Source organism: Ostrea edulis, chromosome 1 (genome assembly GCF_947568905.1).
Source record: "Ostrea edulis chromosome 1, xbOstEdul1.1, whole genome shotgun sequence".
NCBI classification, from domain to species: domain Eukaryota; kingdom Metazoa; phylum Mollusca; class Bivalvia; order Ostreida; family Ostreidae; genus Ostrea; species Ostrea edulis.
The window spans coordinates 68,427,898-68,451,980 of NC_079164.1; the positions used below are offsets into that span (position 1 = coordinate 68,427,898).

General features: G+C 34.6%; 3 protein-coding genes and 1 long non-coding RNA gene across 8 annotated transcripts in view; 2 read left to right on the forward strand and 2 right to left on the reverse strand.

The window, feature by feature from the left end:
• Positions 1 to 24,083, forward strand: part of LOC125645494 (serine-rich adhesin for platelets-like) — a 275,270-nt gene that overhangs the window by 112,481 nt on the left and 138,706 nt on the right. The gene's annotated exons all lie outside the window — the stretch shown is intronic.
• Positions 1 to 24,083, reverse strand: part of LOC125683914 (scavenger receptor class F member 1-like) — a 223,124-nt gene that overhangs the window by 35,764 nt on the left and 163,277 nt on the right. The gene's annotated exons all lie outside the window — the stretch shown is intronic.
• Positions 1 to 24,083, forward strand: part of LOC125677708 (uncharacterized) — a 64,954-nt gene that overhangs the window by 35,466 nt on the left and 5,405 nt on the right. The window contains exons 7-11 of one of the 4 annotated variants that reach the window (XM_056158207.1): positions 1,143 to 1,172; positions 1,328 to 1,387; positions 15,066 to 15,128; positions 16,964 to 17,014; positions 17,103 to 17,138. In XM_056158207.1, coding sequence (XP_056014182.1) covers positions 1,143 to 1,172; positions 1,328 to 1,387; positions 15,066 to 15,128; positions 16,964 to 17,014; positions 17,103 to 17,138 — 240 coding nt within the window. The remainder of the gene's footprint in view (positions 1 to 1,142; positions 1,173 to 1,327; positions 1,388 to 15,065; positions 15,129 to 16,963; positions 17,015 to 17,102; positions 17,139 to 24,083) is intronic. The other 3 variants (XM_056158212.1, XM_056158218.1, XM_056158220.1) reach the window with 3 other exon arrangements.
• The window catches only part of LOC130052665 (uncharacterized), a 38,581-nt gene that overhangs the window by 3,378 nt on the left and 11,120 nt on the right, over positions 1 to 24,083 (reverse strand). The window contains exon 2 of one of the 2 annotated variants that reach the window (XR_008801039.1): positions 22,272 to 22,309. This is a non-coding gene — a long non-coding RNA (uncharacterized LOC130052665). Of the gene's footprint in view, positions 1 to 959; positions 1,118 to 22,271; positions 22,310 to 24,083 lie in introns of those variants that run through there. The other variant, XR_008801040.1, reaches the window with a different exon arrangement.

Genomic DNA, 24,083 nt, shown 5'->3' on the forward strand with positions numbered 1-24,083 from the left:
TTGCTATGCCTTCCATTTCATGTTATAGTACAGATGCAAATTGGAAATGAATGATAGAAGACAGACAAGAATGACGAAGCTTACAGGCCATCCAATCATAGTTTCTGAGATCTATATCGATGCACCCAGGTTGTTATGTATTGAGGATATGAACCATATAAACTTGTCCTTGGCCCTGAACCACTGTCCTTAAGGTTACAAGTTTCAGTTTTGGTAGATGTTTCTATCTTCATAATGAGAATGTGACATACCTTTTCCACAAGTCTAAGAGTAACGAAGATTTCTAAAGATGAAATACATTTTTCGTATGTTCATATCTATTTATTCTTCCACTGGATTTGAATTCCTAACCCTAGGCCATGGATACCGCACTTTTAGTAGAGCAGTTCTGCTGTGAAATTACAGTTTCTCCTCTATGACATATCCCTCTCGCGAAGCCAGAGCCTCTATCCATCGGTCCAGGAATTTCACATTTTTGGTAGACCCCCCCCCCCCCCGCTCGTTATGAAAGTGCCTTCAGTTAGTCTGCTACTTGTTTCGTCGTGAACAGGATTTGGAAAAAATAAATTATATCTCGCTATTTACCTCCTCCATGTGACCTAAACCCCTGAACGTGTGGTAATAAACTTCACCTTTTCTCAATGTTGCTACTGTACAAGCCTCTATGGTCATAAAAACTTTGTATTCAGTTTGTCTGCCACGTCTTAAAGTGTAAAGAAAAGCGTTTTCAAAAATTCTATCATATTTTGACCGTACCACATGACCCTAGAAGTCACTGACCATGTGATTTGCATTGCTTATTTATTTATGCGTCAATATATTTCACACTGATTTTGATGAAAAATGATGACGTAACTTCCTTTCGAAATGTTAAAAAACACAATAAATCATATAAATACTCAGTATAACCTAAAATGAAATACATAAATAAAAAGCAAAACAATCTGACTGCATATTACCTATAGCATTGCTCCTATCTTCTAGCTGATTGTGTTTCCTCTGGTGAATCTGGTCAGTAACAACATATCTTTGGTAATAACTGATTGAGTTGGGTGATAACAATCATTATATTAACTACATATGTATACGAATCGTTGTTAGTGAAGCTTTTCTACTGTTTTACAAGTTACGATTTCTTTCAGGGTGTACATCTAGAGATAACCATTCATCAGGTAAATAATATCAATTTTCATTGAAAAAGAATCTTATTATCGAAATCCATTTACAGTATATTTGTAAGTAAATTTTAATGTTGAAAACACAGTGTGAAATTAGTATGTGCCTACGTCTCCAGTGATAAAACATGTATATTGTTAATTCTGAACAGAAATAAAAGAGGAAAACATAGATCTTCTTGATACAGACAACCATACTAATGCAGATCGAGGTAGGTACAAGAAAGAAAAAAATGTTATACTATTACTTATGTAAACTGTTCTATGAGCAATTCCTAGCAAAAAGGGTCCTTAAGTATTTTGAGCTAAAGTGTGATCTATACAGAACAATCCCTCAAAATATTAGAGCAATGTTGATTGTTGTTAAGATATGACAGTCAATCAAAGATGACATTTAACTAAAAAAAAAAAAAGGACGTCACGTTTTTTCATTATGCCATTTTTTGAAAACATAACATTGTTGGATAAGATGAGAGTCTTTTGATACGAACAGCTCAATTATATATATATATATATATATATATATATATATATATATATATATATATATATATATATATTAAAAGAAACAAAATTAACAGTACACAAAGTTCAATCTAATTAAAATCAGACTTCTTAGATCCGCGCCGTATACTCTGCGTAAGAACATCTGACATAACCCGACTAGGGGTCATATTCATTTGAACTTTATGTTAGCCAATCAACACGTCGCCTATGAAGTCGTCGGTGTTCACAATTCAGGGAAAATGGATGCGATTGTTTGGTTTAAAAGAAAACACTTCCCAGCTAGATGCGATGTCACAATGCACTGTTTACGTCGACTGGCGTTATATTCCTCGCGTAATTAGGTAAACCATCTTGAAAACTATTCAATTCGTACTCATTCCTATTCGTACATAAATCGCATTTCTCAATGAATTTAATTTGGGTGTATTTTACATCGTACGATTTGTGGCTTGAATGAACGGAATAGATTAGGCATTATTGCGAAAGTTTAAAATTGCTTATGTGAGAATAAACAATTTTACGTTGTGGAATGTACTTCGTGGGAGAGAGATTACTGCAACTTATTTACGAATTGCCGGGAACCGCCTAAATAACCATCGATGTTTGTATGGCGCAATCTGACTGGCCGATAGTTATCATGAATATTCAAAGCGAAAGGTCATGTGAACATGACCCCTATAGGGTTATGTCAGATCCTATTATAGCGATTGTGAGCGTATCTTAGGATCTGATATTAATTAAATTACACAAAGTTAAATTTTAACGCAAGTGCTTTCATTTCATAATCCCCAGACGTTGTTTTGAAATGGCCTGACGTCATAGAGGCTTCCTGACATTTCACGTACGTAACGATGTCATAAACGATTGCAGGGAAAATGTTTTTACGTTAAGCATATTATGGCGTCATAGATGATAACAGTAAACATATTTTTTTTTCTCATTGGGAAATAATATTTTCTGTATAAAGTTTATAAAACGGAAATAAACTGAATTTTCCGTGGCCATACACATCTACATGTTCACTAACTTTATACAGAAAATGTTATTCTCGTAGAACAAGCTCTTGCGTATCGATTCAGTTGAGAGATGTACATGTTTTAAACACCATATGCAGGTGATAATGGAATATTGCTACATAAGTAAAGTTGAGTTGTTAGTTTGCCGTTAATATTTATTTGCAATAAAATATCTAAGCATGAAGTAGAAGTGGACGACTCTGTGGTGTCTTTTATTTCGAGTTCACTGGGATATATATAATGGACATATGAATGAAAATTATTATTGTTAATGGATAATGCATCGTCGATTTATCTAGATGTCGAATTGAAGGCCACAGCATGATATCTTTTTTTTTTCTCACGTAGCAGATTTTCAATAAATTCTCCTTCATAGGAATATAAAAACAAGTCAGCTAACAAAAGAGCACAATTCGTGCCCATGGGGATTCCAACAGTCTGTTGGAAGGCCCGATCACCAAAGACCATGGAAATATTGTCAATGAGGAACTCCATCATGCATGGTGAAGATAACGAACAGTGATCAATCTCATAACTCCTATAAGCAAGACAAAATAGATAGTTGGGCAAACACAGATCGACCCCTGGACACAATAGAGGTGGGATCAAGTGCCTAGGAGGAGTAAGCATCCCCTGTTGACTGGTCACACCCGCCGTGAGCCCTATATTCTGATCAGGTAAACGGAATTATCCGCAGTCAAAATCAGTGTGCCAAGAACGGCTTAATAATCGGTATGAAACGATCATCTTTTTATTTATTTCAACTTTAGAGTACTTGTGCGTGGAATGAATCAGAGTGGCGTTTAACATAGTAATGTTTTGAATGACTGATCACTAGATAGGAATATCTGTTGAAACGAAGAGATACTTGATGGCGTGAAATGGTACTTAGAAACGAAATATTTCAATTCTCAGAGAAACAACTCAAGTTTATTAGTTAAACCTAAATACAACATTTAGATTCAAGAACGGAATGAAATTACAGCAGTAACTTCATCGTATGTTCGTAAAGGCCGCGACCTATCAGAGTCCTGAAAAAAGAAAGCCAGTGTTACTTTGTGATATGCTCAACAATAAAAGAATAATTCTCTGGTCTTTTAGATGAGGTTTGATGTCAAAGTAGGCGTTGGTCCCTCTTAGACGTATAGTCTTGTAAAAGAGGATAACAATATGTACATAAGTGACAAATTCTCGAATGCGACGTAACAAACACAAACATATTGGGGGAATTTCAAGATGGATTTGACAAAGATTCACTCTAATCAATTGTTGTAGAAGATTTACCATACATAGGTAAATGATTGTTTTTCAAAGTAAGATAATATAATGGTTAGTTGTACATCATCTAACGTCCCTCTCGAGAATATTTCACTCTTATGAAGACGTCACCATGGCCGGTGAACGGCTGCAGAATTTAGGCCTATGCTCGGCACTTACGGCCTTTGAGCAGTGAGGGATATTTATCGTGCCACACCTGCTGTGACACAGGACCTCGGTTTTTGCGGTCTCATCCGAAAGACCGCCCCATTTAATCGCCTCTTACGACAAGCAAGGGTACCGAGGTCCTATTTTAACTCGTGTTCCCACATGAAAATAAGGTAGTGGAAATGATCCAGGATAACATATATCTATTAGACAATGTGTCTTTCTTCTGATCCATAGAAGTATTCAAAAAGTTTGAAATATTGATCATTAATCCACAGGCATATATACCGGATATAGCATCTTGTTACTACAGTATCTGGTAAACATTGACATCACTTTCTATATCTCTGTTTTGAACCGAATATTTCCTACGGATAAATAACAATTCTTGAGAACAATGTAGACTGCAATTTTTGTAATACTTCTCATTACCAGCACATTAGAGTTATCGCGCTTTGATGACTCTTGTGCGTCATTGGTAAGAAAATGCACAAGTCTCGCGAGCAAGTGCGAGATTACTGGGACATAAACGAAACGTTCATAGCACCCCCCCCCCTTTTTTTTTAAGTTAAAGTACATGGTGAACTTTTAAATAAAATAGCCATTGGTCAAACTGTGTTTTAAAAATATACTAACACTAGTTTATCAAGGATGGTACATGGGTTTTTTTTTAAACTCCACTACACCTATTATAAAAATTCCAAACAACGATGTTCTCTGTCCTAAGTCAATCAATATTTTGTAATTTTCAAAATAGCTTAGATGCAGTTTAGAAAAGCATTTGTTGTGTTAATTAGTGTTATAAACGTCTTAAAAAATGCAGTTTGGCAAGTATATAACTTATACTAAAATATTTGAAAATGAGAGAGAGAGAGAGAGGGGGGGGGGGGGGGTGAGGAGGCATTAACGATTACAAAGTCCATGCCATATGAACCTGTCCAAATTGTATAAAATAGAATGTCTGACAGAATAATCTTAATAACACATGAATCCCATTAATTACAAGAAAAGTCATTGTGTCGGATGTGCATGAATTGTTTTTCCCCTTCACAGTTCTTCTTGCGACTGATGCTTTATATCGGTCAGATTTGGCAGATTTAGTACTTGCACTCCTTCACATAGTTTAATAAGTTCGTCTGTTTTCTTGTAAGAATAATCAATTCCTTTTGCCTTTAGAATTTTAATCAGTGTCGTGGTTTGCAGTCGGTTATAATATGTATTCGATACCATAATTTATATTACGTATGCCTAAGTAATGTTTACGTATGTTGTCCCGGTAGCACGACTTTACGCGCCTTTAATTTGAAGAGTTCCACTAATGGAAATGATAAGTATTGTTTCATTAGCAAATCGCAGGCAAGCATTAGAGTTAGGTACAATCTTCCATTTGATATTAATTCATTTAAATAATTTCCGAAAGGTGTAAATATTTGATATCCTTTTGGGATGCCTTGGTATTTTGCTTCTGCAGTACATAACTACAAATTCGTATGGTACATTCTCCTTTCTAGAAATTTCCAAATGCCCCACTGCTTGAAAAACAGCTTTATAATAAACTGCAGTTGTATATTGTATTACTTAAAAGGTGATTCAAGAGCAAATTCGCCTTTTTATTCATTGATTGATTGATGTTTTCCGCCACACTCAAAATTTTTTCAGTTATCTGGTGGTGCCCTGTTTTTATTGGTGGAAGGGAGAACCCAGATACAATGTACCTGGGAAGAATCCACCGACCTTCCGAAAGTAAACTGGGAAACTTTCTCACTTACCGGCGCGAGCGGGATTCAAACCCGCGCCGACAGAGGTGAGAGGCCGTGTGATATAATTCGCCTTTTTTTAACAACTTTACTTAAAGTAAATAATCATATAAAGTTAATCTTTACATTGACTTTACAGAAAGTAAATCGTTAAAGATCATCTATATATTACCTTTATACTAAACATGATTTGTAAATGTAATGTTTGTATATAACGTTCACGGATATACGACCTTTACTACTAAATACAATTAATTACACGTTTGATTGATTGTATCTTGCTCTCTCTCTCTCTCTCTCTCTCTCTCTCTCTCTCTCTCGCTCGAGAGAGAGAGAGAGAGAATTTTTCACTCATATGGAGACGTCACCAAGACCAGTGAAGGGCTTCAAATTTAGGCCTTTGCCAGGCACTTACGGCCTTTGAGCAGTGAGGGTTCTTTAGCGTGCCACACCTACTGCTACACGGGGCATCCGTTTTAAGGTCACAAGGACCCGTGACATTCACACCCGATGCCGAGCGTTTGGCGATGGAACTAAATTACAACTGACAACTCAATTGTATGACAAATGGGATGATTTCAGATTCTCCATCGTCAACTTCCCATATTTATGTAGCAATATTCCATTATCACCTGCATATGGTGTTTATATCTCTCAACTGATTCGATACGCAAGAGCTTTTTCTGCGTATAGTCAGTTTTTAAATCGAGGCAAGCTACTGACAAACAAGTTGATGGTACAGGGGTTTCAAAAGTCTCGATTGAAGTCATTATTTCGCAAATTATATGATCTTTATAACGATCTAGTTCGTTAATACAACCTATCATTGGGTCTAATGCTGTCTGACATGTTTCATACCCATTGTTAGGCCGTTTTGGCACACTGTTTTAGACTACAGATAACTCCGTTTACCTGATCAGGATATAGGGCTCATAGCGGGTGTGACCAGTCGACGGGATGCTTACTCCTCCTAGGCACCTGATCCCACCTCTGGTGTGTCCAGGGGTCCGTGTTTGCCCAAGTATCTATTTTATATTGCTTATAGGAGTTATGAGATTGATCACTGTTCGTTATCTTCACCTTTCATGTATGTACCTAGGTTCTTTTACAATATTCTGTATCACCGGTATTTTCTGCACTTGTCCATTTTTACGGATGGAGAAAATCCACAATCTTTTTCAGGATCGAATCGGAAAAATTTCCGTTCACAGGAAATGCCCGTTTTACGTCATTGAATACAGTACCCGCAACGTTATTCTTGACATTCTTACACTGATTCTCATATAAAACAGCAAATTGAAACTTTGAAAAGTTGAAAAATAAACTTTGTAGAATGTTAATTTCTATTATTTGTATATGTTGCTGATTATATCGTAGATTCTTACTAAAAAGATCTGCAGCTCAAGACGAACAGAAAAAAAGTTATGGTTTCTAGAATGGAGTACTATAAAATGCCAGAAGTAAATTACGAGGCCATTTTGTATTGTATTTAGCATGATATAGGAAGAAAACCCAATATAAAATGTGAAAATGTTTTAATCAAATCAAAAGACAACATTTTAAACTATGCAATCAAATCAACATAAACGAACATTCAATGACACATGTATTAATATCTAATTCTTTTGTAATCATGAAAATTATTTCAAAAGAAATATGTTTTGTCTAAACTTTGCACAAATTTCTAGAATAGATAATGAAATAGTTTACTTACAAAGAATTCTTTTCATAAACACTTCAATGCTTTTGCTTCCCGAATTTTAAATGATAAAATGTATAGCATATCTCTGAAACACTCAGTAAAGGTGTATGAAATAGTCTCGTAAATTACATTAATTCGACTCGTAAAGTACGAAAAATAAATTCATGGAATCTTGGTCATTTAATCGATTGATAAAGTCTGATAAAGCTTACAGGAACAATTTTAAAAACTGTCTCGTAAATTACACCGTCATGTGAATTTGATATTGTCTCATATTTTTATGTAAGCCACATATATTGTCATTCAAAAAGTATCTTAATTAACAGCAAATGCATCAAACAACAATAACTCGCCTTAGAAGAAAATTTGTAAGATACGATTTGATTAGAAGATCCAAGTCTCGTAAATTACACAAATGACTATTACTTGATATTCAAATAACAAAACGTCTTCTGTGTTTTACAGAATTTAAAAGAAAATAAAGGAAATGAGCTTAACAGCATCCAAAGCAGAGGAAATGTACATATTCTACTTCAATTTGACAAATTAAGCACTTCAAAATTTTCTTTAACTCTAGCCATATCGCCTGCAGAAAAAACAAACAATCTTTGAAATCTTCCTTTAGGGATTGGATCCAGAAGAGTGCAAATGACTTTGGTATTTTCAACCCAGATGCAGTCTTCATTTCCTGGCCATTTGTAATGCCCCTCTAATTTTCCCGATGACATAAATGATATGTTCATTTCCTGTTCGTCTTCGTCAACTTCAATAATTTTGCCGATATATGGTTTGTTGTCGTATACGGCAGCCACGAATGTTTCGATTTGGGCATCTACTGATGTTTTGCTAGCTACATCTGCTGCAGCTCGAGGATTATGTTTGGTCATACGATTCTGTTGCTGATCTTGATCCGTCATATCGGGTACAGGCATGGAAGTTTGAGACGATGCTGATTGTTCTCTTTCGTCTTTTCGCAAGTTATGAACTTCCCACGGGCATGCAAGAGTATTCTCGAATCCATTATCCCCGAAACATTCAGCACATACGCAAGTTAAGCTTTTTGTCATGATTTTCCCCTCTGTAATGCCAACAACTGCATGGGTTTTCATTGTGCCCTTCACAGGAAGTAGTCGTCTACTTCTTTCATCAATCTCCTTTTTACCAACCTCGAACTCATCTTGTGATATGAATCTATATCTGATCTGGCTTGAGGTTTCGCTCGACGCCCATGCAAAAAAATCATTTGCGTCCTGAATAGTTGCTTTACCCTGTTTCACGGCGTTATCTGCATTTCTTTTGGTTGTCCCTCCAATTCCGTCACAGGGTCACTTCCCATGTCCGGCCTCGAAGAAATGCCAGGAAGCTTTTACATCGAACATTGATTCGAAGCAACTTATGACATCGAATATAGATTTGTTCCTGTATTGGGAAGTCGGGGAATCCGTCCAGAAATGAATATTGGTAAGGGTAGGATTGCTTTGCTTTAAGGATACCATGAGGTCCTTGATGATAGAATATACCATAGCGGCATTGTGTTGTAGAACATCTGACACATACACTAAACTGGTATGAGACAATGATCCATCTGTTGAACGAAGGTAGGTAATTGTTGGATGTAAGGTAACCATTGTTGCATTCCAATACGCGGATTGAATTTCATCAAGGTTTTGACACGAATAATTCTCCGCGAAGTCCATTTGCACAAGTGCATGGTTTACAGAAAGGCCATCTTTCATCTTACGGACAGCTTCATACTGAGTTTTCACTCTGTTGACATGCCCTTTGAATTCTTCGTATTTTTTCTTCATTTCTTCTTTGAACTCATCTTTGGTTTTCTCTACATCTACAATTCTCATCTTTTCTTTTCCGTTGTCCAGTTTAACTCTTTTCCATTGTTTGTACTCAATGTTATCTTCTTTTATCTTCTCTAAATCCTCTTCAATGCCTTCTTGATGGGTCGATACGAAATTGTCTGGGCTAGTGCTGTTGACGGCTCCATGATGTTTCATGCATCGAAGCAACAGAGCGAAGTCTTGATGTCTTTGGCAAAGACAGGTGTTTCTTGATGCATAATTGACCAAAGTTATGTACTTTGGTCTATAACGGGCAAATGTTGCTAGGGAAAGCTTGTAGGGATGCTCAGCAGAGAACTTCAGGTGAATATTATGAAGATAGTCATTCAGGATTCGTTTTTGTTTCACCACCTTGTTGTCTTTCAAGGCATCAGCTTTTCCGGGCATGCATCTGGAATTATCGTCTCTAGAGAAACGATTCTATGTCGCTGGCAACCGATTTGCGATGCAAAAGGTTCCTTGATTGTCTTTTGAAGGTTAGTTCTTTTGAATGATTGTTGACTGAGTTTCGTTTTATATGAGTTGCCCGCTTGAGTTCAGTCAAAAGCCTGTATTTCTTCATGATTCGCCCTGAAACTACTCTTCCAATGACATTTTTTTTCTTAGGGTTTTTGTCACTGGCTGCCTTAATTTCATTTGATACGCATTCTACATACATACATTTTTTCTTTATTGGTTCGAATTCTCTTTTCTTGGAATTTAAACCTGCTTGTTTCATTAAATATTCTGTCTTGCTACGTAGAGTTTGGGGTTTTTCAGTCTCTTATTCCGCTCTCTTTCAATAATCTTTCTCGAGTTTTTCAGCTTTTTTTTGCAATTCTTCATTCTTTTTCCTCAAGGAGCGAATATTATTATTAGCACGTTGCAAGGCATGAGACCTGCGCATTTTTCCACCTGACATTCGGCGTGTTAGAGATGGTAATTTAACAACTAAAGGAGAGCATATTGTAGTCGACGAGACACCATTTTCATCATCTAGGGTAGAACATCTACTGCTGCCTTGTGTGTTAGTAGCATCATTATTCTCCTCCTTATTTTTCAACAGTTTTTGTCTTTTTCTGTATACCGCAACATTTTTTCTTATTCTTTCTCTTCTGTTATTTCTGTCTGTTTTTGATAGTTGTTCAGTTGATTTATAGTATAACTTAGTTCTTTCTCGTTCTTTTGCAAGCCACTGTTCACCTAGGGATGCCTTTTTCCTTTCTCGGTACTCTTTCATTCGCTGGGACTTTGATTTCGCCATCTGTAATATACGAGTCGATGTCTGATTAAATCATCAAAATATTTTATTTTGGAACTTTTAGATAGTAAATCAAATAGTATATTATGTATTTTTGCAAGTAATAATCATTCTTATACTATATATAGACATTGAAGAGTACAAATTTTACAAATCTACTTTTAATAAAGAAAGATAATTTTCTGTAATTTACGGGACAAAAAACTGATAGATTTACTTTCTTTATTGGAGATCTTTTTGCAGGAAGTAAACCAGATTTGATAAAAACGTCTGTATATCAATAAGTCAAATAGATCTATTAAAACGTGAAATCATTTAATTACATGCAGAAAATAAAGTATCTTGTGTAGAATATGTTTTGTTGTTAAAGATGTCCGTATACCTCTAAGTCAGACATTAACAGGGAATAATCGTCTCATATAATCAAAGCTTTTTATTATCCAGTCATTAATTTGTTATATTATAAATTAAAATAAAACATGATTAGACCGTACACAATCCTAAATAAAAACTAATCTAAAAATGGAAACCATAAACATTAAGGTAATTTACGAGGCAAAGAGCCGTAATTCACGTGACATAATGACAATGCTATTTTGTTTACATCTGCATGCCTATTCGACCGACAAATAGTGTTCCATACAATATGAATAAATCACATTATTGCATAATAAGACAATTTTCTGTTTAGATACACAAATAAATAAATATGATAATATAAATTACATACCTTTTTCAGTCAGAAATTATCCTTTGGCTTTGAATACAACATCGTCCCGCCTTTCAACTTTTTTGTAGACTTCTTGGCTGTATGACGTAATAAACACGCATGTTTTTAAAAATTTAAAAGCTCCCGATATCGATGTAATTTTTAAAAATAGATATTCTTGATGGAATAGCTATACTAAAATTAGGACTCGTAGATTACGTCCCGTATATTACTTTTCTCAACATAAAACTGTTAAATTTCCATATTTTTTGTTTATATCAAAGTGAATTTTGATTTTTTAATTTTTAAACGATCTAAAGAAAAAACAAACACAAGTAAATTGTATCACTTCCAAGTAGTATGCCCTGTAGGCCCGTCCCGTATGATTACTTTCTTAACCCAGCATACTGACTTTTGTGGATTCTCGGTTTAGTAACTTTTTTATTGTTAACAGCTTGATAGAAATGTTTATGATATCAAATAAAGTAGATAATATATAACTGATAAGAATATATTCTGCCTTTTTCTGAGACATAAAGTATATTGAATTTTTCAGAAGTACATTGGACTCGTTGATTACATGTGATTTGGCGACAAAGTTCATCAGTCCTTTATTAATTTGGAGTTACTTATAACGTACCAAACTTCTTTACAAATTTAACTATCCATTCCAATCTTACGTAAACACACACTCTTTGACCCGAATATGTGACGTTTATTTTTATAACCTGGACTTGAACATGAACCACTCAAATGACGACAAGGGTTTTTTGTAGTGCTTTTGTACTTTGGACTCCCGTTCTTAATAAATTCATGCTGAAATGTAGTTCTTTTGATTTTTTAAATTTGTTTTTATATCTTCCTCAGACATTTTCTCGCCAAATGAATGCGGTATTTGCTATATTATGTTCACGATTCAACTATAGATACTGGAGACATGGTTTTGCTGTTTTATATAAGAATGAGTGTCCTATCGTGCGTGTATCCTATCGTATCGTGCGTGTATCCTATCGTATCGAGCGTTTATCCTATCCTATCGTGTATCAGGTTTTCCGTTTTCTATCGTGTTTTGCGTTTATCAGGTCTATCGTGTATCGTATTTTGCGTGTATCAGGTTTTCCGTTTATCGTGAAAATCGTTTATCGTGTAGCTTCGGAAACTATCGGGATCGTATATTAAAATCTAATGAAAAAGTAAGATACTTTCCAAAAGCTTTATTCGTTTTGTTAAAGAAGCTATTTTTAGGAATCGAGGAAAGACAGTATATTTGAAAGAGAACATAAAGCTGTCGATTTTAAGGCAGAAAAAGAGCTATATGTCTGTCCAGAGAGGGTGAAAATTTATCACAATTTCATTCTAAGTAGTCTGGAAAGTAGGCAGTGGTTTGCCGAGCAAACCGAGGACAGTAATTAAAACTGAAAGCTCCTTCATCTGGAGTTCATAAACATTTCCTTGTCTAGAAACAATTATTTGCAATTAACACTAACAGAGAAATAGGAAGTTCCGATCTGAAAGGAAAAATCAGTAAATTACATTGTTTATTACATATATTTTAATAATGGTTCTTTTTCTTCCGATTTTGTTCACCTGTATTCAACTTATATACCAACTACTGAACTTGTGCGCGTTCTTATCTATCTGATTTTGTGTATCACCCGTGTTTTGACAGTAAACATTCTCAGGGACATTGTATTTCACACATTTAGAAGATTAAGTTTTAAAAGAGTGCAAGGGTATATTGCATCTCCCAAAATTCTGCTCAATTGGGCACGATTCAGCTGTCATCGTTGTTTTTTTTATTTGTACATGTACACATATACCAATAGTCGTACGTGTAGATACTGGAAATTTATGCTGGTTTTGATGATTATTTGAATTTTTTACATGCTAAACACAAACATTTTAAAGCGTTTCTAAATTGCGACTTTAAATCAAGCCGGGTTTCGTATATGTTTTTAATAGTTTATTTATTTTTTGTTAACAAAATGTCAATTCATATAATTATGTTCCAATTACTTATGACTATCAATTATCACTCATAGTGTAGAAATATCTAACATATGAGCATATGGTGTAGTGCAGTGGATTGTATTTAAAGCGGTCATTATGAAAATAATTGTAGTTGTTAAATGAGCGGTGAACTCAGAGCCTGATGCAAAATAACCCCCCTCCTCGCTACACACAAAATATTACTTGGTTTTATTTGATATCCAAGATAATAGACATTAGAATAAGAGAGCTATTGAAGCATGATATCACTACATTATATTACATTTTGTTAATTCCCTGTTTAATTGCTAAACGCTCGGCATCAAGTGTGAATGCCACGGGTCCTCGGAGATGACCTTAAAAACAGACGCCCCGTGTCACGGTAGGTGTGGCACGCTAAAAAACCCTCACTGCTCAATGGCCGTAATTGCCGAGCATAAGCCTAAATTTAAAAGCTCTTCACCGGTCGTGGTTACGTCTCCATATGAGTGAAATATTCTCGAGCGAGACGTTAAGCAAGATAAAAATCAATCACTTCCTGTATGATTCATATATTAAACATTCAAGGTGACAATATACGTTTTAGAATCATTGACTGAGAAAATTCATATAGATATCAAATAATGAATTCAATACCGTATATGTTTAGCTTCCGGATTTTAGCTGTAGTCATTTAAAAAACATAAATAGAATTAAAAAAAAAAACAAAAAAAAAAAAATAAACGTACAACGTGGATAAATAAATAATAATAATCAAGACGTTGCTACTAACAGAGGCAGATTCAGAAAATATGGCCAAACTTTGTATATCTTCCCCCTCTAAATCCACCACTGTACTTGTGCTGCATCTATTTTTGCGAGGGGATACCTTGGTAAATAGATAAGGAATTCAGCTTGGAAGAATGGTGAATGTATGTAGTTTTAGTTTTCCAATGTTTGAGAGCTTATTTTGGAAAACAATAAATATATCAAAGAATTCTAGAGTTCTCGAACAGATTGCTGGTATTTCTCGTTCATTCTGAGTTTTCAGAATTGTTGGCCTAATTTGCCAATACAACCTATCTTTTGGTCACATGCCGTCTGACGTGTTCCATACTGATTTTGACTACGGATTACTCCATTTACCTGATGAAGACATGTTTCACGACATGTTTGACCTGTCGACAGGGAATGGTTTCTCGTCCTAAGCAGCTGATCCCAGCTCTTGTATGCCCAGAGCTCCGTGTTTGTCCTACCCTTTATGTTATTTAGTATTCCTTATAGGAACGTTGAGATTGATAAATGTTGGTTATCACGTGGATCATTATTCAGAATTGCAAGTAATCTTGATTTCGAGAGAAAGATATTCTTGATCAAAGATAAAAAATGTTACAGCTAGAAATAAAATTATTTTTCTGTATGAAAGATACATCCCTGACTTCAAAAATTGATGATTTTCAGCAATTCCAAGTTTACAGTACACAAAAACTTTATAGAGAACACAGGAGACATGGTTGAAAATTCTATTTTAACTATTTTATGCGTACGGTAATGAATAACTATTTACAGATAAAATTACAAAAAAATATTGGTAGCAAATTCAAAGAACATAGTATGAAAATATATGACATAATGATATCACAAAAGGTGTAGTGTTCTGTTGAAATAGATGCATGTCAATAAATTCAAAATCTTCGAATTTTTTCATCATAGCTTCACTGCCAGACGAACGCGAAACGTCGTCTAATAAGGGATTAAGTGAAACCACTGTATCTGGTAAGTATAACCTTCACGTCAATTTGTATAGACCTGTTTTCAGCTTAATATTTTGTATGGCGAATAACGACTTATTCTGGAGAATATAAGCTTCAACTCATTTTCAATTATTTCCTTGACAAATCTAAGACAAGTATTGAAGTAAGTAAGAACCTCCTTGTTAATATCCATCAGTGGAAATAATTTGTTTGGTTAATCTTTTTTGCAATGGATAAGGACGAATTGGTTTAGTACATTGAACAGGTGTCTATATTTCAGAATAACTGATCAATTTTGTATCGTGAATATAAAATATGATATGCATGTGAATCTTGAGATTCTCTCAATTTTCAATGTGTGTTTGAAAAATAATACATATGAAAGGTGAAGATAACGAACAGTGATCAATCTCATAACTCCTACAAGCAATACAAAATAGACAGTTGGGCAAACACGGACCATAGGACTCACATCGATGGTGACCGGGCGACAGGGGATGCTTACTCCTCCTGGGCATCTGATCCCACCTTTGGTATGTCCAGGGGTCCGTGTTTGTCCAACTCTTTAATTCCTTATATGAGTAATGAAATGGGCCACTGTTCGTTATCTTCAACTTTCATTCAAGAAAAGCAAGTAATAATAACCTTTTGAATTAGTCGTCTAACTTTCAATGATATAATATCTAATAGCACATGCTAGCGAAACGATCATCACTAAGCAGGACACTAGAAAAGGTTAATTTGGTACCCACGACTGGATTACTGTTTATGACCTTGGTCTCTGACTTTTTACGTAGAATCGACAAGAAATATATCGTTCTCCATGTCATAAATGTATGTAAAAGCAGTAAAAATCCAAAACGTGAAAGAGTGCGCTTGATACATTGGTTCGCTTTCATATAATGTAACAATTTTGCTGCGCATTGTCTTTCACCATGAACGTTGACATTTTATTTTTACATAAAAGCGAATAATAATAATTTCCACCTGACACGCCTACGTCAACAAACGAAATCAATTGAAGCAGTGATTTTTCCGGTCGTATTGAGCTTTAATGAATATTTGAAGATATGTTTGGACATAAGTATATTAGAAAATATTTTAGGAATTTTATGATACGACGATGCAAGAATTCAGTTATATAAGGCCTCAAACGTGCCCATTTTTTTGCGCCGTAAAATGTAGGTTCTGATGAGGGGTGGATTTATAGCTCTCTGATTCTTATCAGTCAGCTACAGTTCGGCAACTATCGATGACGACCTTGATCTCCGACATTTAGACCTTGAATGGAATAGAACTCTCTCTCTCTCTCTCTCTCTCTCTCTCTCTCTCTGCCATCTCTAAAGCTGGTAAAAATTTGAAACCTGAAGCGTTACTCTCTACATTGCTTTGATATAGTGATTATAAGATTTTTTCTGCTCGCATTATCATTGATCCTGAGCTTTGATATTTTGACTCGAAAGCAAATCCACGTGTAATATGTCTACTTGCGATCTCTGTATGAAATATGTCAAACTCCACTACCACTGATTAAATTAATCTCACACATTTTCCAGAAACTACTGGGTCCTTCTCCTCTCCATAGGTAGGAAAATACCGAAATTGCATATACTTCATGGTGCATTTAATATCAATTAATTAATTGATATCGATTAACATAAATTTGAAAAACAAATCTTTCTTAAATACAGTAATGTTCCATCTATAATTCACATTTCAATTTGTTTTGGAAGAAGCTTTCCCAACTTAAAAAATGAAATATTGATGAGGGCTATGTTAACGGTTACGATAAAGAAATATTGGAGAATACTATTATAAGTTATATGTATTTGTATGATATTTAATACCTCATTCCAGAAAATGTTAATGAAAGTCTTGGTAGGAAGACGGAAGAGCAGAATATTAAACGTGAGTTACATAATGGCATTAAATGATGTGGATTTATTTATGCTGAGGTATATCAAGACGTTGAAACCTTTGAGATATTTAATTGTAGCATTCATGACAGATAGACATGTTGCAGCGTCTGATGGTAAGTTAAGTGTAACCACTGTATCTGATAAGGATAAACTGATGAAGTGTCTGTTTGAAAACAAATGTTTTCTTTAGCAAATATCATAATCCAGGAACTAATATGGATTCACAGAAATAATAGTATAAAGGAAAACAGAATACTACGCCGGTTAAATTTACGAGTTTCCTTCGTCATCAGGAGTATTCAAAGTTAAGTTTGCATTCGTAATAAAAGTAGAACTAGATGCGTATGTGAAAGGCATGACGAAACTAATAAATACACCTTTCATTAAAATGGGGGCGTGTGATTTTACTGGTATATCGATATATCGTAATAATTCGTACCGTGATACAGTGGAGAAAAAACGATATTTTTGAACATTATGTAAATTCCGCAAAAAATTATATTTATGGTTTAGGGTTTAAATTAGCAATTACAGAAAGTAACTAAAAAGTAGAAGATTGCGTTCGAACATGGTTGATTGATTTATTGTCTTTACGTTCCGTCGAGAATGTTTCACTCATGGAGACGTCATCAGCTGTAGGTGAAGTAACATAAACTTAGACCTATGCTTAGCGCTCAGGACCGTAGCAGTGATGGTCCTTTATCGTGTCAATGTCTGCCGCGACACGAATCCTCCGTTTTTAAGGTCATATCCAAAAGACCTGTGATCCTCACTTCTAAATGCCCAGAATTTGGCATTAACGTTAACGTCTTAGGTTTGAGCAGGGCTCAAACTCAGGGCCTCCCGGTTACAAAGCGAACGCTCTACCACTGAGCTACCGCGACTGGTCCATCCAAACTAACAAAAATGTGGAATGCAAAATGTTCGATACTCAACAGATTTACATTTTCGTTACATTGTTATTTTAGTAGTCACAGATTGTGAGTCATTTGATAATTATTTGATCTGATTTTAATTATTTCTTTTATTTAAGTTACTCATACAAAATAAATGTTTAGAATAAACTAACACCAAAGCAGTAATGAAAATAACAGAGAATTAAGGAAGAATAGAATGTCCTAAAATATCGCGACATTATCATGATATTGTGAAAAGAATTTATGGTTATACCAATTCCTTTTTAAAAACGAATTCAAAACTTGCATTTGGATGGAAGTCGATGATGAAAGAGAAATTCAATTGTATCAGATCCACTAAATCTTGAGAATCATTCGTCTTTTCAAAGATGCTATCAATGACCATTCAACTTGATAAAGGATCTTTATTATTAATACCTTAGATATTTTGATTATTGTTCCTATAGATGCTATAAAAATATACGTAAAATATAACAATATTATCAACAGATAATTCAATTTATGCCGCTATCAGAAATTTGTAAATTTTTACACGGTCGGATAATAACGGATTATTGAGCCAATCAAATTCTTTGTTTAGATAGTGTCCTTTTTCCAAACTTTCCAAAGCCTGTTATTGTGCTGTGAAAATAAAACCCACCATCCACCCTTTGTCAATACTGTTTCTTTTATATAGAGTTGCATATTGTTAATATCAAGGTTTGTAGGTTTGATTTTGTATTTATTTGCAATCTAATCTGGCTCCTGGATCATGAAACTGTCTTAAACTTTAAGATTGTCTTAAATCAATAAAGCTGCACTTAAATCTTAAGACTGGTCTTGAAGTGGATCACAAAAAAAAAAAATCACTTAGGCTTAAGATTGGTATTTTGTCTTAAATTTTAAGACTGTCTTGGAGCTGTCTTAACTTTCTAAGACTATCGCTAAATTCGTTCAAAATGGCCGCGCTGGTTGCATTTTTGAGGCGAGTAAGAGAAAATTAACGTGATGTCCGTCGTTGAAGATGTCTGTCACTACCATGAAGCGGACAAATCATTTATTTAAGAAACAATAGACTGTCGGTAGATCTAAAACAGGATCTTGACGTTGAAAATCATATAATGAAAAAAAAAATTGTTTTTCTTTAAGCAGAGTATTGACATTACAGGAAAAGAAGTCAAATCCATGTAATCGAAAAGTAACACCGCTAGCCCAGAAAAATTGAGAGCGGGCGTTTTAAAAAAATATAGGCATAAATATGACTTCTTGTGTGATAAAAATATCGATTGATCGCCCGATTGTCCGTTTCACTGCCTGATCGTAGTTCGTAAAGTAGATGTAAATGTGAAAGTAGCACGTACACATACGACCGTTTCACTAAAAAGTTACGACTACAAAAGTACATGTATATACCTGACTGAGTTTATTGACAATGTGGAAAAAGAAAACAATCATTACTTGCAGTCTGCATTTGCACCAATCTCTCACCAGAGGGCGTTACGCTACGCTCCACAACACCTCTGTTATCGTCTAATTTACAAGAATTTTGTAAAACAGAGCGTCTTTGAAAATAAAATAAATCTGCATCATTTTCATAAATAAAACATACATTTATGAGTTAAAAACACATTGGTAGGTATCAAAACGCTGTATTACGTTAGTGCAACCTCCATATTTATGGAACTATTTTGTCTTGTCAAATGTATTATTTCACTTCGTAACTATGAACTCTACATTTAAAAAAAAAACTAGCGAGATTATAATGATGAAAATCTGACATTGAACAAAGAACAGAAACGTGCCTTTCTGTTGGAGTCAAGGACGTCATTTTGTCTGTGCGAGATCATGTGGTTAGCCGAACTATTTATCAGACGATAAAAGAGGTGAAAGTGAAGCTTGCGTAGCGCGCCCTCTGGTGAGAGAATGCATTTGCACACGAATAATGTGCAGTCCGAGCCCGAATTTGAAATTAATTAGAGTTATCCCTCTGTGCTATATGTACGCACACAGTCGACAAAATAAATAAAGGCATTGAATTTAATAAAATTATCGCTTCAATCACTCTTAAATTTCCACTTTCATTCATTACTACTTTTAGAAAGAGGGAGGCGACGGGGTCAATACATAAAAATTTGTATGCACATGTATGTAATAACGAAAATAAGTTTCTTTTTAATAAAGGGGGGGGGGTGCGTGTGTGTGTTGGTACATGTATGTGCCTGCGTTAGCATTAGTGATCATAAACTAGACGTTTTAGACACTGACTATGTTTTAAGTCATTTATTTTTTATATATTTTTTGTTATCTCTACGCAAGAGTTCCGGGTACCTGTAAAGTGCGAAACGAAATCGAAACGAAACGAAACGAAATCTACCGAAATGAAACGAAATCTACCGAAACGAAACGAAACCCACCGAAACGAAACGAAACCCACTGAAAAGAAAAGAAACCTAACGAAACGAAACAGATTGTACAACCGAACTCTTTTAATTATAGTAATTAAAAATTGTATTTTAGGCCCCTGTGAAAGTTACCACATACAAATAAAATTCGCCTCCCTTTTGATGTAGGCTTTGGGCTTGACTGATACAAAATTTTAAAAATTGGAATGGGGAGGGGGGGGGGGGGGGTGAGTAAGCAAAACGTACATATCCGAAGTTGATTAAATACCATGTGCAATTAGTTTCAGATCCATAAATTTCAGAACGGAGAGTTACAGTCTCACAGGTCAGAGGTCTTAACGAGGGGTGGGGTCGCCGGCGCTGGATCCGCGTTTGGGCATAAATACATGTTTCAGTGTTTTTTGTTCTAAAGACAAATCTATGTATACATGTGAATATTGTGTATTTGTATGTAGTATATCAAACGGTGGATTCTGAGTATGTCCTCCCGTTCTCTTTGCAATTTATGCTTCCTTTGTTCATAAGCCTTTTGATTTTGCAAAATGCTGACCTCCTCCTGATATTATTGCATAAAACAATTTCCGTTTTCCGTCCCGTTTTCAATTTCACGTCTTAGCAACAACCCAAATGTATAGAGTTATCTTTAGACTAACTACATATCAATAATAATTTTTGATATTACCGAATTGCATTCATATAATATGGTATACAATTTAATTTATTTCATTATTGAAAGTACTCGCACCTCAGCAGTTAGAGATAAAATAAGAAGTTAAGAGCTTTTCCTGCTTTCAACTTTCTCAGACACCAGCTTCTTCAAACAATGTATCTATACCCAAAGGCGGATCCAACGCCGGTGACCCCCATCCCTCCTTTAGTGTGTTTCCCCAGACCTCTGAGACTGTAACCCTCCGTTCTGAAATTTACTGATCCGAAACTAATTTCACATGGTATTTAATCAACTTCGGACATGTACTTTGTCCTAACTCACCCCCCTTCCAACTTTTAAAACTTTGTATCAGTCAAGCCCAAAGCCTACATCAAAGGGGAGGCAAATTTTATTTATCTGTGGTAACTTTCACAAGGGCCTAAGATATCATTTTTAATTATTTTAATTCAAAAAGTTCAGTTATACAATCTGTTTCGTTTCGTTTCGGTAGGTTTCGTTTCGGTTGGTTTCGTTTCGTTTTGGTAGATTTCGTTTCGTTTCGGTAGATTTCGTTTCGTTTCGCACTTTACAGGTACCCAAAGAGTTCCTTGTTGCTATAGCAATTTAAGATTCTAGACTTAGACTTAAGTTAAGACAATCTTAGTTAAGATTTGCTTAGTTCGTTTTGTGATCCATTTAAGTCAGCAATCTTAGCTAAGTTCAAATCTTAATTTAAAGTCAAAATTTTGACTTAACTTTAAGACAGTTTCATGGTCCCGGAGCCAGGGCTGGTAGTATCTTGCAAGGCTCAATTTTTGGAAGCCTGCAGGCGCAATTTTTTGATTGTATGCATGTTCCATGTACTCTATAACTTGTAATTGTACTTTCACTACATGTAATTTTCAAGTCAGTCTCAAAGGGGGATCACACTTTACCTGACACCTATGTACATGTTTCAGCAGGTATTGTTTATTCAGGTGATCCCCCTTAATGGTTTGTTATACATTTTACTTAACAATTTACCTTATGTCATTCAATAAATGACATATTCGACAAAACTGCATTACAGTGTTGGTTTATGTTTCACTGCTTGGACGGATTCTTCTCATAGGAGGCATAAAAACTTTTACTGAGAAAAAATAAGACCGTAGTGTGAAAGCCTGGGGACTTAAATACACAATTTTCGAGTTGTCCAATAGGTCTTTCCCTTTTTGGAACTCTTACGCACAGTGAGACACAAAACATACTATCGTCCACTCGCGGTGGGTACAAATGTTTATCGCTGCCTTCATATATTACCTAAAGGCCGATTATCAGACATCATGCAACCACCCAAACTGCAAAGACAAACAATATTAGTAAGTTTATTAGTATTTCATAATAAAATAGCTCGAACAAAAATCGATAATCACCATTTTTCTTTGATTAAAATATCACTCGTGCAGAAGTGGAAATAAAAAATTTCATATTTGATTTGATGGCCTAATTCAATCAAATATTATTCTTGATATGGTCAGTTTAATGTATACCAACGGCTGATATAAACAAAATTTACACTTTCATTACTTTTATCCGTATTTACATAGCTAGTCTATAGTATATTTATACATCTTGTACCCACCTAAGCGTTCAACAGAACACTGAATGTACCTCTATCACAGAAGAGCTGATATCTCGGAAGTTGCGTATTGCATTGTGACATCACATCTGCGTACATTACGCAACGATTATGGTGTATATATGTTTGTACAAATAATACTGGATGTTAATACGTCGTCTGCTATCAAAATATAAATGAGTAATCGCTTTTATAATTAGAAGTACAATGATATGTAATGCTATTCATTGGGTTAATGACAAAATATCTAGAAATATGTCAATCCTCAGCCGTTTCCCGGAGGTTGGTCTATCGAAATCGATTCCCTTTACAACGCAACGACCGTAGATGGGCATCCTTTCAGATATTCAGTCAATAATCACAAAATATTACACGTAAATTGATTTCATACAATTGCATCTTAATGTACATATGTACCTACGATGTCCATTTATACTTCCTGTGAATTAATGACCGTCTTATATACAAGGAAGCGATATATATATATATATATATATATATATATATATATATATATATATATATATATATATATATATATCGCTTCCATGTATATAAGACATTGTATATAAGATATATATATATATTTATTCAATAAATTCTTTTTTCTTGGTATCGGGGTAGAATATTACACAGAGAAAAAATGAATTCAAAATGATTTTTCAAATAAAAGATATTTTCAATGAATTATTTAGGGTAAAACACAAAAGTTGATAAATTATATCTTAATGTTTTATCATAGGATTCCCTTGAACGTTTTTCTAAAGATATACGTTTTAAAAGAGCATGGGCATTCATTCTCTTTATACTTGGGACTATAATGCCAATCTCTTGTCATTCGAGCAACCTACAACGTACATCGTTGACCAACCTCACAAGAGTTGTTGATAGGTGAATTTCAAAATGAAAAACAATTGCCAACCAAGCATTTTTTTCTTTAATCTGTTAATTACCCACACACTCACAACTATCCAGCCAAAAATACTTGCAAGTTAAACTCGCCATTCAGTGCAAAATATCCTATAAAGACCGGTCTAATAAGTTGTTTACAATAACTTGAGGAAATCTGAAAGAAATGGGTTAATAATAAACGGACTTTCGATCCCGACCCAAAATGCTATGCATCGTTTCTTGCATTTACATCTATAGACATATCAATATGGTATGTAAACACATAAAGAAGATCATTTTAGATATTTATAAATATGATAATTACTAGAACGTGACAGAAAAGTATACTTGTTGAATAGTTTGTAAGTAGAAGAAAACTTAAAAAACATGAAAATATATTATTTTCCCGCCATTTTTCACAATCTTCATATATATTTTTCCGAGTACAGTAAAAACTTTCAAAAAAAATATTGAGTAAAAATTATTCAATAGCATGTACTTTATCCGTCTAATTATAAAACTTTTTTGAAAGTGTTTGCTGTTTCCAGAAAAATGGTCTTAAAGTTGGAATGTTTTTCCGTTAGAAAATCCTTTCGTTAACT